Below are 17,362 nucleotides of genomic sequence, written 5' to 3'. Positions count from 1 at the left end.
TGCCTCAGCCTCCCGAGTAGCTGGGACTACAGGTGCCTGCCACCGCACCCGGCTAATTTTTTGTATTTTTAGTAGAGACGGGGTTTCACCATCTTAGCCAGGATGGTCTCGATCTCCTGACCTCGTGATCCGCCCGTCTCGGCCTCCCAAAGTGCTGGGATTACAGGCGTGAGCCACCGCGCCCGGCCTGTCTTTTCACTCTTTAAAGGGAATTTGTTGGTTTAAATAATTTATTACTAAAAAGTCCTTGGATATAATGAGCTTCAGACATGGCTAAATCCTGGGGCTAAAAAAATGTTATCTAGTTGAATTCTGTCTCCCTGTCTTGGCTGTGCATCCTCCTGCATTAGCATTTCTTCCAAGCAGGTTGTCTCTTCATAGATGGCCCCAGAAACTCTGGCTACTTTCTTCCCAACTTAAAGTCTCAGGGAGAAAAGAGTGATTGTCTTTTTGAACAGTTCCAATATGATGATCAGAATTGAATCTAATTGGCTCTGACTGGCTCACTTGCCCACTGTACTCTAGTCACTGGCCTGGGGAATGTAATACTCTGTTTGTTCAGGGTTAGTGCCCGCGCTTATCCAGAAACTAGGTTAGAGTCAGCATTGACTGAATCATAGAGTCCTGGCAGTTTTGGGGCAGATGCAGAGGGGAGGAGGCTGCAGGAGTGGGCAGGTAGGATCTAAAAGCAGTGGGAACATTGTTAGCTGTTAATGCTGGTCTGCAGCAAGTGGGAACTGTGAAGTCTTGGAACTCGGCCAGGGTTAGGTAGTTCCTAGATAGCATTTTAGAAAGGTCAGCTGTCATCCGTTAACATGTGTTTAGATTGCTAAAGATTGCTGCTTGGCCAGGCACAGTGGCTCACACCTATAATCCCAGCACTTTGGGAGGCTGAGGCGGGCGGATCACCTGAGGTCAGCAGTTTAAGACCAGCCTGGCCGACATGGTGAAACCCTGTCTCTGCTAAAACAATTAGCCAGGCATGGTGGCCTGTGCCTATAATCTCAGCTACTCAGGAGGCTGGGGCAGGAGAATCACTTGAACCTGGGAGGTGGAGGTTGCAGGTAGCCAAGATTGTGCCAGTGCACTCCAGCCTGGGCAACAGAGTGAGACTCCATGTCAAAAAAAAAAAAAAAGATTGCTGCTTAATCTTTAATGAGCATAAAGATCAACTTGAGATCTGACACCTGTTTAAGAATTATTTGCCTGGACCAAGATAATGAATCTATTCTCCTATGTTTCCTCCTAGATTCTTTATTGTTTTTTTATGTAGGTCTGTGATCTACTTTGAATAATTTTTTGTAGCACGTGAGGTAGGATCAAGGTGTGTTTATATAGATCTATCAGAGAGACCATGGTTTCCTCTCCACTGAGGTGATCTCTGCCTCTTGGTTCATTTGTCTTTTCTTGCATCAGTACCATACTATGTTAATTTATGTTGCTTTGTAATATTTTTGGAAATCTGGTAGTGAAAGCCTTCCAACTTTTTTATTCTTTAAGATTGTCTTGCCTTCTCTGTTCCCCATGTTTTCTAAATTAATTTTGGAATCTCAGGATTAATGTTCACAAATGAATTTTTGGTACTATGCCTGTAATTGCATTGATTTTATAAAATAACCTGAGGATAATTGACATCTTCACAATATCGAGTTTTCCAGTTGATGAATATGGTATAATTGTCCATTTACCTAGGTTGTCTTTAACTTTTCTCAAGAGTGTTTTATAGTTTTCATTGTAGAAATCTTGATTCATTTAATTTATTTCTAGTATATTTTGCTTTGTATTTTTTATTTGTTTTTCAGTGTTTTTGGCTAGTATGTAGAATTGCAATATCTTTTTGTATATTGACTTTATAGCTGGTGACATTTATAAATTCAATTATTTATTCCAATACTTTGTGGATTTTGGATTTTCTATATATATATATATAAAATCCTGTTAATACCAATAAAAGAAAGTCTTATCTAATATCTCAACTTTATTTTTTGCTTATTTTTCTTGCCTTATTTCTTTAGAGTAATGAATAGAAATGATGAAAATGATTATCTTTGCCTTGTTTCTGAACTTAGGGAAATGTGTTTAATATTTCATCATTAAGTATGATACTACCCAGAAGTTTTTTATAAATAACCTTTATCAAATTAAGGGAATTGTTTTATTCTTGGATTATCAAGATTGTTTTGTAAAAATCATGAATGGACATTAGATTTTATCTAGTGCCTTCTCTGCATGTATCAGAGTCTTTAAGAAATCCTTGTCAATCCTGAGAGGTCTGGGAAAAAAAATTCTTAAATCTGTTAATAAGGTGAATTATATATTCCTTGATTTTCATATGGTAAAACAACATCTATTACTGGAATAAACCACACTTGGATATGGTTTCTTAGCCTTTTCATTTTTGCTAGATTAAATGTTACTTTTAAAAAAGTATTTCTGTGTCTATGTTAATGAGAAGGTTGTCCTGTGATTTCTTTTATCATAATATACTTGTCTGTTTTGTATCAGGTTTATATTGTCTCATAAAAATTGAAAACTATTCTGAAAGGCGGTATAAAATCACAGCTCACTGCAGCCTTGACCTCCTGGACTCAGCCTCCTGAATAGCTGTGACTACAGGCACACACCACCATACCCAGCTATTTTTTTGTTGTTGAGACGGGGTTTCACCATGTTGCCCAGGCTAGTCTTGAGCTCCTAGGCTCAAGTGATCTGCCCACCTTGGCCTCTCAAAATACTAGGTTTACAGATGTAAGCCACCATGCCTGGTCATGACCTTTCTTTCAATAGATCCTTTTTTTCTTTCTCCTTCAGAAGGTGGTTTCATTCCATGGTCCAAGTACCTTGACTTTCACTACCACATTCTAGAAAATTAATGCCCCCATTTCCTCACTCCTTGTATATTCATGCCCTTTGCTATGTGACTTGTTTTGGGCAATGGAACGTTAACCAGTAAAATACGAACAGAGGCTTTAAACATGCTTGTGTAGTTTGGTTTGCTAACTTTAGCACTTCTGGCACTGCTACAGACACAAGAGTAGCTAAATGGCTCAGTGGAGCCCAGTGCAGATCAACTCCCAGATTTGTGAGCTAAATAACATACTTGATGTTTTGCCTCTGGGATTTTTGTGATCATTTGTTAGGCAGCACATTGGAGCAATAGCTAACTGATACACACATGGGCTACCAACTCCCAAATTCAAATCATGGCTCAGACTCCTCCTCTGAGCTCCAAACATATATTTGCATGGCTGATAATCATCTTCAAAATAACATGCCCCAAATAGAACTTTTCTTTAGCAAGCTACCCTTATCATACCTGTTCCACCCTTATAAATGACACTGTACTTCCAACTCAAATTTATGACTAGTCCTGGATTGCTTCCTTTCCTTTATGGTGACAGACACCTCACAGTGACTCAAACATTTGTAAAATGAATGAGTACAGTTATCTAAGTGTTCTGCTACTAGGATATATAGGACACAGTATTCTGGTCAGATCTGTCTTCAAATTCACTATCCACACTAAGTCTTTTGAAATACGATAAGACTTCTAAACCCAGCACCCCACTCTAAGAGGCCCAAAGTACCCAGAGAAGCTTATCTGTTTCTGTTATCTCCCTCAATCATAAAATTTGTGGCTAATATGTAAAAATCTGAAAGGTGTTAAAAAATAAGAAATAAGAACCAGTCTATGTTTAGCCTTGGGCAGATAGATTATCAACATTGGCTATAAATTAAAGCCACTCAGAATCACCAGAAATGCATATAGGAAGTGATACTAGCATGGCTGGGGTGGAAGCAGGGACTATATCCTTTCTGTGGGATCAGAAACACTTCTTCCACTATCCTAAGTTCTTATTTTATCTTTATTTAATTAATTATTTTTTTAGATGGAGTCTCACTCTGTCTCCAGGCTGGAGTGCAGTGGCGCGAGCTCGGCTCACTGCAACCTCCACCCCCCAGGTTCAAGGGATTCTCCTGTCTCAGCCTCCCAAGTAGCTGGGATTACAGGCGCATGCCACCACACCCAGCTAATTTTTGTATTTTTAGTAGAGACAGGGTTTCACCATGTTGGCCAGGATGGTCTCAATCTCCTAGCCTTGTGATCCACCCATCTCGGCCTCCCAAAGAGTTATTATTATTACTATTATTATTATTTTTGAGACAGAGTCTTGCTCTGTCACCCAGGCTGGAGTGCAGTGGCACGATCTCAGCTCACTACAACTTCTGCCTCCTGGGTTCAAGTGATTCTGCTTCAGCCTCCTGAGTAGCTGGGATTACAGGTGCACACCACACCTGGCTAACTTTTGTGTACTTTCTTTAGTGGAAACGTGGCTGGTAACACAAGGCCACATTCACACAAGTGCATAAAATGGTCAGGAGGTAGAGAAAAAACATTTCTGGGACTCCTTGACATGGGAGCCTCATGTATTCTGGTTCCAAGACCTGGTAATGGAGTCCTAACAGGGGCTATAGTTAGATTGCAAGAATATGGAAATACAATTGTTGATGGGATTATGGTGAATATTTGAAAATTAGTGTTTATTATTATTTTGAGACAGGGTCTCACTCTGTCGCCCAGGCTGGAATGCAGTGGTGAGATTATAGCTCACTGCAGCCTGGAATTTCTGGGCTTAAGTGATCCTCCCAAGTGGCTAGGACTACAGGCACACACCACCATAACTGACTAATTTTTTACTTTTTTTTTTTAGAGATGGGGTCTTGCTATGTTGTCCAGGTGGAAGACCTGGATTCAAGTGATCCTTCCATCTCAGCCTCCCAAAGTGCTGGGATCATAGGCATGATGTGAGCCACCACAGCTAAGGAATTTTCAAGTGTACAATACATTAACTATAGTCACCATACAGTACAATCAATGTCCAGAAGTTTTCTTCCTGTCCAACTGAAATTTTGCACCCTTTGACCAACATCTTCCCATTTCTCCACCCCATCCTCCAGCCTGTGGTATCAACCATTCTACTCTCTGCCGCCAAGAGTTTGACTTTTTTGATTCCACATGTCAGTGAGATCATGCAGTATTTATTATCATTTTTATTTCAATAGGTTTTTGCGGAACAAGTGGTGTTTGGTTACATGAATAAGTTCTTTAGCGGTGATTTCTGAGATTTTGGTGCACCCATCACCTGAGCAGTGTACACTGTTACCCAATGTGTAGTCTTTTATCCTTCACCCCTCCCACCCTTTCCCCCGAGTCCCCAGAGTCCAATGTATCATTCTTATGTCTTCATGTACTCATAGCTTAGCTCCTGATCATACAGTATTTATCTTTCTGTTCCTGTCTGGTATGTGAGGTGATGGGTATGTTAATTAGCTTTATTTCATCATTCCATAATATATACATATAACGAAACCCATAGTACCCCTTAAATATAGACAATTATTATTTGTTGATTAAAAATTTTAAAAAGAGGAGCAAAAGTGGAGGCATCACATTTCATGATTTCATTGCAATATTACAAAACTACGAATAAAAACAGTATGTTAGTGCCATAATAGCAGACACATAGACCAATGGAACACAATAGAGAGCCCAGAAATAACTCCATGTATGTGCAGTCAACTATTTTTCAACAAAGACACTAAGAATACCCAATGGGGAAAGCATAGTCTTGTCAGTAAATGGTGGCGTGAAAACTGGATATATCCATATGCAAAAAAGAAAAAAAAAAGAAATTTGACTCTTATATACAAAAATCAATTGCAAATGCATGAAAAATTTAACTGTAAGACATGAAGCCATAAACCTTCTCAAAAATATATATGTAGGCCGGGCGCGGTGGCTCACGCTTGTAATCCCAGCACTTTGGGAGGCTGAGGCGGGCGGATCACGAGGTCAGGAGATCGAGACCATCCTGGCTAACATGGTGAAACCCCGTCTCTACTAAAAATACAAAAAAAAAATTAGCCGGGCGTGGTGGCGGGCGCCTGTAATCCCAGCTACTCGGAGAGGCTGAGGCAGGAGAATGGCGTGAACCCGGGAGGCGGAGCTTGCAGTGAGCCGAGATCGCGCCACTGCACTCCAGCCTGGGCGACAGAGCGAGACTCCATCTCAAAAAAAAAAAAAAAAAAAAAAAAAAAATATATATATATATATATATATATATGTAGGGAAAAAGCTCCTTGACATTGGCCTCAGTAATGATTGTTTGCATTTGATCCCAAAAGCAACATGGAGCTGGGCATGATAGCTCACGCTTGTAATCCCAGCACTTTGGGAGGCCAAGGCGGGAGGATTGCATGAGGCCAGGAGTTTGAGACCAACCTGGGCAACAGAGTAAGACCCACATTGCTGTTAAAAGTAAATAAATAAATAAAAGCAATATGGTTGAACCTTGAAAACATTATGCTAAGTGAAATAAACCAGACGCAAAATGACAAATATCGTATGATTCCACTTATATAAGGAAACATGAACAGGGAATTCATAGACACAGAAGGAGCAATAGAGGTTGCCAGGGCCTGGAAGCAGAGGAGAATGGGAGGTACTATTTCATGCATATAGGGTTTCCATTCAGAAATGACGAAAAAGAATGGAAGATGGATAGCAGTAATGGTGCACACCATTGTGAATGTACATAGTGCCACTGAGTCTCCTTTTTTTTTTTTGAGATGGAGTCTCACTCTGTCGCCCAGGCTGGAGTGCAGTGGCGTGATCTCGGCTCACTACAACCTCCGCCTCCCGGGTTTAAGGAATTCTCCTGCCTCAGCCTCCCTAGTAGCTGGGATTACAGGTGCACACCACCACGCCTGGCTAATTTTTGTATACGTTTTTTTAGTAGAAATGTGGTTTCACCATGTTGGTTAGGCTGGTCTCAAACTCCCAACCTCAGGTGATCCACCCACCTCAGCCTCCCAAAGTGCTGGGATTACAGGCGTGAACCATCGTGCCTGGCAATGTGCTGCTGAGTCTTACACTTAAAATGGTCAATTTTGTTATACATATTTTACCATAATAAAAATATTAATAAAGGCCAGGTGTGGTAGCTCATGCCTGTAATTCCAGCACTTTGGGAGGCTGAGACAGAAGAATTATGTGAGGCCACAAATTCTAGACAGTCTGGGCAACATAGTGTTACCCTGTCGCTACAAAAAACAAAAAAAATTAGTGGAGTATGGGGGCACAGCCTGTACTCCCAGCTACTTGGAAGGCTGAGGTGAGAGGATAACTTAAGCTGGGGAATTTGAGGCTGCAGTTAGCTGAGATTGCGCCACTGCACTCCAACCTTGTCTCAAAAAGAAAAAAATTAATAAGAACTTTATTATTTATTTATTTTAAATTAATAAAAATTTTAATAAATAAAACTGTTGTAATTTTTTGTTTATTTTCTGAGACGGAGTCTTGCTGTGTCCCCCAGGCGGAGAGCAATGCTGCAATCTCAGCTCATTGCAACCTCCGCCTCCCACGTTCAAGCAATACTCTTGCCTCAACTTCCTGAGTAGCTAGGATTACAGGCGTGCGTCACCACGCCTGGCTAATTTTTGTAGTTTTAGCAGAGACGGGGTTTCACCATGTTGGCCAGGCTGGTCTCAAACTCCTGACCTCATGATTCGCCCGCCTCAGCCTCCCAAAGTGCTGGGATTACAGGCGTGAGCCTCCGTGCCCGGCCAACTGTTAAAATTTTTTCAAAAAAGTAGATTCTTAGGTCCTCCCTTGGAGATATTGACAAGGTAAGTCTGGGACAGAGTAGGAAGCTATATATTGCCCTGGGATCCCCTAGGGTAGCATGGTGAAACCCTGTCTCTAAAAAAAAAAAAAAGTAAAAATTAGCTGGGCATGTTGGTGCACTCCTGTAGTCCCAGCTACTCAGGCAGCCGTTGTGGGAGGATTGCTTGACCCCAGGAGGTTGAAGCTGCAGTGAGCTGTGATCACGCCACTGCACTCTAGCGTGGGTGACAGAGCAAGACCCTGTCTCCAAAACAAAAACAAAAAACTACAGTATTTTTTTTTTTTAAGTAGACTGTTAGGTCTTCCTTTGGAGATCTTGGCAAGGTAAGTCTGGCATAGGGTAGGAAGCTATCTGTTCACAAGATCCCCTCTTTATACCTTTGATAAATCTGAATTTGTGAAACACTGCCCCAGGACACTGGATCCCAAAAAGATTGTCCTGGGGACCATCACATCTAGAATGTGTCCCAAATGCAAATTATGACTCAAACTTAGACCTACTGAGACAGAAACTTGAAAGTGGGTTCTAGCAATCTGTGTTTAAACAAGTCCTTGAGGTCATCCTCGTGCGGGCTCCCTTTTGAGAACCACTACCTTTTTGTGAATCCTGGGACCCTTTGCTACCCAACTATCTGCCTAATTAGGAAACCTCAAGTCAGAAAATGCTGGCCAGGTGTGGTGGCTCACGACTGTAATTCCAGCACTTTGGGAGGCTGAGGTGGGCAGATCACTTCAGGGCAGGAGTTCAAGACCAGACTGCCAGTACGTCGAAACCCTATCTCTACTAAAAATACAAAAGTTAGCCGGGCATGGTGGCTGGTGCCTGTAATCCTAGCCACTTGGGAGGCTGAGACAGGGGAATTGCTTAACCCGGGAGGTAGACATTGCAATGAGCCGAGATTTCTCCACTGCATTAATTGCTTCAAAGAGAATAAAATACCTAGGAATCCAACTTACAAGGGACGTGAAGGACCTCTTCAAGGAGAACTACAAACCACTGCTCAATGAAATAAAAGAGGATACAAACAAATGGAAGAACATTCCATGCTCATGGGTTGGAAGAATCAATATCATGAAAATGGCCATATTGCCCAAGGTAATTTATAGATTCAATGCCATCCCCATCAAGCTACCAATGACTTTCTTCACAGAATTGGAAAAAACTACTTTAAATTTCATATGGAACCAAAAAAGAGCCCGCATTGCCAAGTCAACCCTAACCCAAAGGAACAAAGCTGGAAGCATCACGCTACCTGACTTCAAACTATACTACAAGGCTACAGTAACCAAAACAGCATGGTACTGGTACCAAAACAGACATATAGATCAACGGAACAGAACAGAGCCCTCAGAAATAATGCCGCATATCTACAACTATCTGATCTTTGACAAACCTGACAAAAACAAGCAATGGGGAAAGGATTCCCTATTTAATGGTGCTGGGAAAACTGGCTAGCCATATGTAGAAAGCTGAAACTGGATCCCTTCCTTACACCTTATACAAAAATTAATTCAAGATGGATTAAAGACTTACATCTTAGACCTAAAACCATAAAAACCCTAGAAGAAAACCTAGGCATTACCATTCAGGACATAGGCATGGGCAAGGACTTCATGTCTAAAACACAAAAAGCTATGGCAACAAAAGCCAAAATTGACAAATGGGATCTAATTAAACTAAAGAGCTTCTGCACAGCAAAAGAAACTACCATCAGAGTGAACAGGCAACCTATAGAATGGGAGAAAATTTTCGCAACCTACTCATCTGACAAAGGGCTAATATCCAGAATCTACAATGAACTCAAACAAATTTACAAGAAAAAAACAAACAACCCCATCAAAAAGTGGGCAAAGGACATGAACAGACACTTCTCAAAAGAAGACATTTATGCAGCCAAAAAACACATGCAAAAATGCTCATCATCACTGGCCATCAGAGAAATGCAAATCAAAACCACAATGAGATACCACCTCACACCAGTCAGAATGGCGATCATTAAAAAGGAAACAACAGGTGCTGGAGAGGATGTGGAGAAATAGGAACATTTTTACACTGTTGGTGGGACTGTAAACTAGTTCAACCATTGTGGAAGTCAGTGTTGCAATTCCTCAGGGATCTAGAACTAGAAATACCATTTGACCCAGCCATCCCATTACTGGGTATATACCCAAAGGACTATAAATCATGCTGCTATAAAGACACATGCACACGTATGTTTATTGCGGCACTATTCACAATAGCAAAGAGTTGGAACCAACCCAAATGTCCAACAATGATAGACTGGATTAAGAAAACGTGGCACTGGCTGAGCGCGGTGGCTCACACTTGTAATCCCAGCACTTTGGGTGGCCGGGGCGGGCAGATCACGAGGTCAGGAGATCGAGACCATGGTGAAACCCCGTCTCTACTAAAAATACAAAAAAATTAGCCAGGCGTGGTGGCGGGTGCCTGTAGTCCCAGCTACTCGGAGAGGCTGAGGCAGGAGAATGGCGTGAACCCGGGAGGCAGAGCTTGCAGTGAGCCGAGATCGCGCCACTGCACTCCAGCCTGGGTGACAGAGCGAGACTCCATCTCAAAAAAAAAAAAAAAAAAGAAAATGTGGCACATATACACCATGGAATACTATGCAGCCATAAAAAATGATGAGTTCATGTCCTTTGTAGGGACATGGATGAAACTGGAAATCATCATTCTCAGTAAACTATCGCAAGGTCAAAAAATCAAACACCACATGTTCTCACTCATAGGTGGGAATTGAACAATGAGAACACATGGACACAGGAAGGGGAACTTCACACTCAGGGGACTGTTGTGGGGTGGAGGTAGGGGGGAAGGATAGCATTAGGAGATACACCTAATGCTAAATGACGAGTTGATGGGTGCAGCACACCAACATGGCACATGGATACATATGTAACAAACCCGCACATTGTGCACATGTACCCAGGTGCAGCACACCAACATGGCACAAGGATACATATGTAACAAACCTGCACATTGTGCACATGTACCCTAAAATTTAAAGTACAAAAATAAAAAGAACAAAAAATAAAAAATTTGAAGCAAAAAAAAAAATTCTGTCTCAAAAAAAAAAAAAAAATTGCTGACAGTTGTCACCAAAGGTGATTCAAAGTAGACTAGAGTGATTCTTCCCAAAGGAGAGGTACAGGAGATGGGAATCACAGCTGGCCCCATTGATAGTCTCCCAGGGATAAGGAATTGGCAGTTCAGAGACCTCTTCCTGTGTAGTCCCTGCCCATGAGAAACCAAACTGATCAGGGAATGAATACGCCATTGACCAATTTGTCTAACAAGCTTCAGAGGGGATAGACCACCCCACGGCCCAACAGGCAACTCATCTATTTACAGTCACCCAGGTCCCCAGGCTCAAGGTCCAAGACACTCATGTGTTCTCCAGGAGAAATCATCCAGGCCCCCTACCACCTGCCGGGGTCTGTCTCCCTCCTCTTTTTGGCAGCAGAGCTTCTGTCTTCATCACCTACTTCCACGAGACAACAAGATTCAGGGGAGGTGGCTCCTGTGGTGGGTCCACATTGCCAAGCCTGCATAGCCCAGTAAGTGTTGAGGAAAATAGGGAAAAGATATGTTTGAGGGGAAAGGCATTGACTTGTTAATCATAGGGCAGGAGAAACCCTGTGATGTCCATGGAGAAGGAGCTCTTGAGGCTGATTTCTTGGAAGGGAGAATGGGTAGACTACTTGCTTAAGTCGCCATCGCATAGTGAGCTTTAACTTTGCCTGTATATTACTTGGGTGGATGACTGATGGAGGTTATAGGAAGGGCTACTCTTTGTTGGCCTGGGGCACTGTTTGATATCATAGCTCTGCCCTGGATCACTCTGTGTGGTCTTACAGTGATCAATCTGCATTGTACAAATGGATGCCCCAAGGTACTGATAGAGCGGTAGGTGCCTTGCAGTGAAGTCCTGGTCACTTCCAGTTCTTTTCACCTACTACCTGACCCAAGAACTTCAGAGGCCCTCAGCCTAGATCAAGCCTCTCTGAGTTCTTCTCTGTGACCCTCACTTGCTTGGAAACATCTCCTGCCTCTCCAGAAAGACTTATCCTTCCCCATCTTTCTTTACCCTTATCCATGGTTCTAAGTAGACACCTTCAAGAGACAAGTGTCAGTGTCCAAAGGCCATGGTGTATAACAACAAGGGTAGGGTGGGTGAGTGAGGGAAGTGAAGGGCTCAGCCAAGCCCAACATCCAGTATCCTCTTGACACCATAACCTCTGGGGAACACGAGGGAAGCATTGAAACCTGCAGGATTCTTTTCCATAATTCCCTTCATTTCACTTGAAGGTCAAGTCTCATCCTTAAGCTGAGATTGTTAGCAAGATATTGACCTCATTCCTTTACCTCTCCTGGCCTTTGTTTTTCTTCTGTAAAAATATTCCTGAGTTGTTCCCCTCAATTCTAATGATATGAGGAATCCCCAACCCTGTTCCGTTGTCCTTAGTTTTGCCTGCCCTAAATCCATCTTTCCCTCCAGGCCCCAGGAAGAATTGCAATTCATATCACATTACTCCTTTGATTGCGGTTCCTTCACAGCCCCATACTTTCCCACCTCTCTAACATCATCCTCATCGTTTCTATCTAACACTTTGTGCTTAAGTAGCAGCAAAGGGCTAAGAGAACTCTGTCCCATGCTGCTTCTTGCTTCTAGGCTTATTTCCTTGCTTATATCTCTGTCAGAAATGCCCCTGTGCAACCCTTCACCTGGGTAACTCCTTGCCCAGGTATTCCTTCCTCCAGGACTCCTTCCGTGAACGCATTACTGCAGGGTGGATTGAGGGTTCCTCTCTGTACTCCACTCTGCACATCGTTTTATTTTAGCACTTAATTCGCTGTGTTACAATGATCTGTTTCTGAATCCATCTTCTGGAAGGTGGAACCATAAGAAAAAAAAGACCACATCATTAATCTTTGTATCTCCAACAGCTAACACTTAGCCTGGCCCAAAGAAGACCCTCTTGCAGAATGGCTCTTAGCACTTTTTCAGTGACTGACAACCTAGTTGTCAACCTAGTTCAATTCTTCTGTACTTCCCAGCATGGCTCAGCAAAAACTGTGCACCAGGCCATGCGCTGTGGCTCACGCCTGTAATCCCAGCACTTTGGGAGGCCGAGGTGGGCAGATCACCTGAGGTTGGGAGTTCAAGACCAGCCTGATCAACACGGTGTTTTGTATTTTTACAAAAACTAGCTGGGTGTGGTGGTGTGCACCTGTAGTCCCGGCTACTCAGGAGGCTGAGGCAAGAGAATCACCTGAACCTGGGAGGCGGAGGTTACAGTGAGCTGAGAGTGTGCCACTGCGCTCCAGCCTGGGTGACAAGGCAAGACTCTGTCTCAAAAGAAAACAAAACAAACAAACAAACAAAAAACCCAACAACAACAAAAAAATTGTGCACCAACACTAGACACTAGAAACAGATTAGGACATATTTATTATGTAGATGGAAAAAGAGAATCGTGTAAGTGCCAAATGACTGTATCTTTCTGGTCTTTAATTTTGAAACCCTGGTTCTAAGGTAAAAAGTTTTTAATGTGTGGTCAACTTCTTAAGATGAATGTTATTACTGGTAATGTCATGACCTATTTGAATCAGAATTTTGCTGCTGCCATAACCCAAGTGGGACTTAAGGCAAAAGTAACCCACCCACCCTTCCTTACTTCCTTTCTTTCTTCCTTCCATCCTTCCTTCCTTCCTTCCTTCCTTCCTTCCTTCCTTCCTTCCTTCCTTCCTCCCTCCCTCCCTCTTTCCTTCCTTGAAAACCTAAATCTACTCATCTTGCAATATTTTGCCTAGCTATTATCTCTGCTTTCATATTTTCTCACTGCTCAGACATAGTTGTCTGACCTTCTTCAGTCTGAGTTGTGTCTTAGACAAGGAAGATGACCCTGACCTTTTCTTAGGTTCACTGGGCCTTATGTGTGTTAGAGCAGGTGCGAACCATTTTATCTCTAAGGTCTAAAGTTGCTCTTGGTAGATTTGATGATTCTAAAGCAGAGAAAAAGGGCATGGGTGAGCCTCTGAGAGGCCAATGAACAGGGGTTAGTCAACATCATGAAATGTTGCCTATAACAAATGACAGAATGTAGGACTCCAAAGTTTTGCAATTTTAAAGCTTTTGTATCCAATTATTCACCTCAAGAAATAAAAAAGCAGAGAGATTTTGGAGCCTGTCCAGCATCTATTTCATGTTTCTTCCCTTCCTTAACTGTCTAGCTGATGTGTCGGCAACATGGACTTGGGAAATGAAACAAGGATTTCAGAATTTTTACTCCTGGGATTTTCCCAAGACCTAGAGGATCAATGGATGCTCTTTGCACTGTTTCTGTCCATGTACCTGGTCACCATGCTGGGGAACCTGCTCATCATCCTGGCCATCAGCTCTGACTCCCACCTCCACACCCCCGTGTACTTCTTCCTCTCCAACCTGTCCTTGGCCGACATCGGTTTCACCTCCACCACAGTCCCCAAGATGCTGGTGAACATCCAGGTGCAAAGCAATGCCATCAGCTATGCAGGCTGCATCACCCAGATGTATTTTTTCATGGTTTTTGGAGGCATGGACACATTTCTCCTCACTGTGATGGCCTATGACCGGTATGTGGCCATCTGTCACCCCCTGTACTACCCTGTCATCATGAAACCTCGCCTCTGTGGACTGCTGGTTCTTGTGTCCTGGTTCCTCAGCTTGTCATACTCCCTGATCCAGAGTCTGTTGATGCTGCGGGTGTCCTTCTGCACCAGTTGGGTCATTCAGCACTTTTACTGTGAGCTTGCTCAGGTCCTCACGCTTGCCTGCTCAGATACACACATCAATTACATCCTGCTCTACATGGTGACCGGCCTTTTGGGCTTTGTGCCCTTCTCAGGGATCCTTTTCTCCTACATCCAAATTGTCTCCTCCATCCTGAGAATCTCATCCACAGATGGGAAACACAAAGCCTTTTCTACCTGTTGATCTCATCTGTCTGTGGTTTCTTTATTCTATGGGACAGGTCTTGGCGTGTATCTTAGTTCCAATGCATCGTCCTCTTCCTGGCGGGGCATGGTGGCCTCGGTCATGTACACTGTGGTCACCCCCATGCTGAACCCCTTCATCTACTGCTTGCAGAACAGGGACATCAAGAGGACCCTAGAGAGACTGTTTGGGAGAAAGCTGTATGCTCAATGACAGGGACATTGGTCCTGGGCTTCTGAGTTTGCAGAGGTAGCAGCAGTGAGCTAAAGAAATTCTGGACCAGCCTGGGCAACATAGGAAGACCCTGTCTCTACAAAAAATATATAAAAATTAGCAAGGCATGGTGGTGTGTACCTGTGGTCCCAGCTACTCAGGAGGCTGAGGTGGGAGGGTCCCTTGAGTCCAGGAGGCTGAGGCTTCAGTGAGTCAAGATCATGCCACTGCACTCCAGCCTGGGCAATAGAGCCAGACCCTGTCTTAAAAACAACAGCAATTAAAGAAATTCTGCCTGTAGGCCAGGCGCAGTGGCTCACACCTGTAATCCCAGTGCTTTGGGAGGCTGAGACAGGAAGATCACTTGAGACCAGAAGTTCAAGACCAGCCTGGGCAACAAAGGTAGTAAAATGTCTCAAAAAAAAATTCTGCCTCTTAATCTCATGGAATTTGTTTCTCTGTTTCTCTGCCTTTGGTCAACATTACCTTGTAAGTACTGTGAGTACTTTGTATGAGTCTTATACAAAGAGACTTCTCTGTTATCCTTCAATTCTACCCTTTCATCTCCTCCTTTTACATTTTCCACGATTGCACCTCAGCTTAGTGTTTGTAGATTTATTTGTGTTGATTCCTGAGGGTTAATACAAGTTCAAGTACTCAACTCAGACATTGTTGGATAAAAGTTATGAAATAGTTCATTTTGCCATTAACCACTGCTAGCTCTTATCAAGTTCATTCATTTGACAATCTTTTTTTAAGCCTTTCTCAATGATCCTTTGACAGTACTTATTGGACTTTATAGTGTGCCAGGCTGTTCTAGGTGCCTGGGATACAGAAGTGAAAATAAATTCTTGCCCCATAGAGTTAAATCTGCAATCTTAGAATGTTATCAGATCATGTTATATGTTCAAACTTAAAATAAACTGATGGATAAATAATTTATTTCCTTATTAGTGAGGTTGAACATTTCTCCATATGTTTGTTTAGTACATTTCTAAAATAAGCTTTGATAGCCTCTAAAATGAAGAAAATAGGAAGACCCTTTCTTTACAAAAAAAAAAAAAATAGGCTGGGTGTGGTGGCTCACACCTGTAATCCCAGCAATTTGGGAGGTCGAAGTGGGTGGATCACCTGAGGTCAGTAGTCTCAAAAAAAAAAAAAAAGCCAGCTATTGTAGTGTTCACCTATAGTCCCAGCCACTTGGGAGGCTGAGGCAGGAAGATTGCTTGAGCCCAAGAATTTGAGCCTATAGTGAGCCATGATCATGCCACTGCACTCTAGCCTCAGAGACAGAAAGAGACTCTGCTAAAAAAAAAAAAAAAAAAAAAAAAAAAAAAAAAAAAAGGCCGGGTATGGTGGCTCACACCTGTAATCCCAGCAATTTGGTAGGCCAAGGTGGGTGGATCACCTGAGGTCAGGAGTTTGAGACCAGCCCGACCAACGTGGTGAAACCCCGTCTCTACTAAAAATACAAAATTAGCTGGGCGTGGTGGCCCACACCTGTAATCCCAGCTACTCGGGAGGCTGAGGCAGGAGAATCGCTTGAACCTGGGAGGCAGAGGTTGTGGTGAGCCGAGATCATGCCACTGCATGCCAGCCTGGGCAACAAGAACAAAACACCATCTCAAAAAAAAAAAAAAAAGAAAGAAAAAAGAAAATGTATCACCAGAAACAGACAAACCATCTGCCCAGAATTTTAGGTCTGATTATGCTGTGTTTTGTCTAGTTGCCTAATTTTGCAGATGAATTCACAGAGGCCCAAAACAGGAGTTTAGACAGTAACAGCACCTGGCTGAATGTAGACACATCTTTAAATATGGTGCCAGCAGTTAGCACTGGCTTATGATTCAGGAGAGTGAGAACTAAATCACAGAGTTGCCAGAATCTAGGTATGAAGTGCTGAGCAGCTCCAGATGCTGCAAATCCATTAGGACTACTGGATCTCTTACTAAATATTCATTTTAATATCTCCTCCACCATAAAACAAGTATCTTGGTGTAAGGTGAGATTATGGAGAGATATTCCAACAAGAAATTGGATAATATGTCTTTGGATGATGCTGTTTGCCAAGGCACTGCGGGCAGGAAAGGCAAACGTAAGTACATAAATAAATATTCATCTCAGTAAAGATGAATCGCTGCCTACCCTAGGGTGGAAGGTGTCTGATATAATCAACTTGCCACCATGTGGTCCTCGAGAAATATGCCTATTTAGAGGCCATATATTGACAACCAAAGATGAGCCCAGCACCTCTTCAATTTCTATGCTCTAAATCTGAAAACAGGCTTGAGTATGAAAACTGGTAGAAGACAAGTTCAATTTGCTATTACACCATGTGGTCCTTAAGAAAGTCGTGTCATTTTACAATAGAAAAACACTTAAACTATAAATATGTATTATGAGGCAAGGCACAAAAATGAAGTTTTTAAATAAAACCCAAATGTGATGTTTAATGTACATTTTTCTT

General features: G+C 42.6%; 1 protein-coding gene across 1 annotated transcript; it reads left to right on the top strand.

Moving 5' to 3' along the window:
* Positions 1-13,956: 13,956 nt before the first annotated feature.
* Positions 13,957-14,895, top strand: LOC129460181 (olfactory receptor 7C1-like). The gene is given in 1 exon segment (XM_055237837.1): positions 13,957-14,895. A coding segment is annotated over 1 exon segment (939 nt).
* Positions 14,896-17,362: the final 2,467 nt, after the last annotated feature.

This window comes from Symphalangus syndactylus, chromosome 13, assembly GCF_028878055.3.
Source record: "Symphalangus syndactylus isolate Jambi chromosome 13, NHGRI_mSymSyn1-v2.1_pri, whole genome shotgun sequence".
NCBI classification, from domain to species: Eukaryota; Metazoa; Chordata; class Mammalia; order Primates; family Hylobatidae; genus Symphalangus; species Symphalangus syndactylus.
This window is presented reverse-complemented; position numbering and strand designations above follow the sequence as displayed.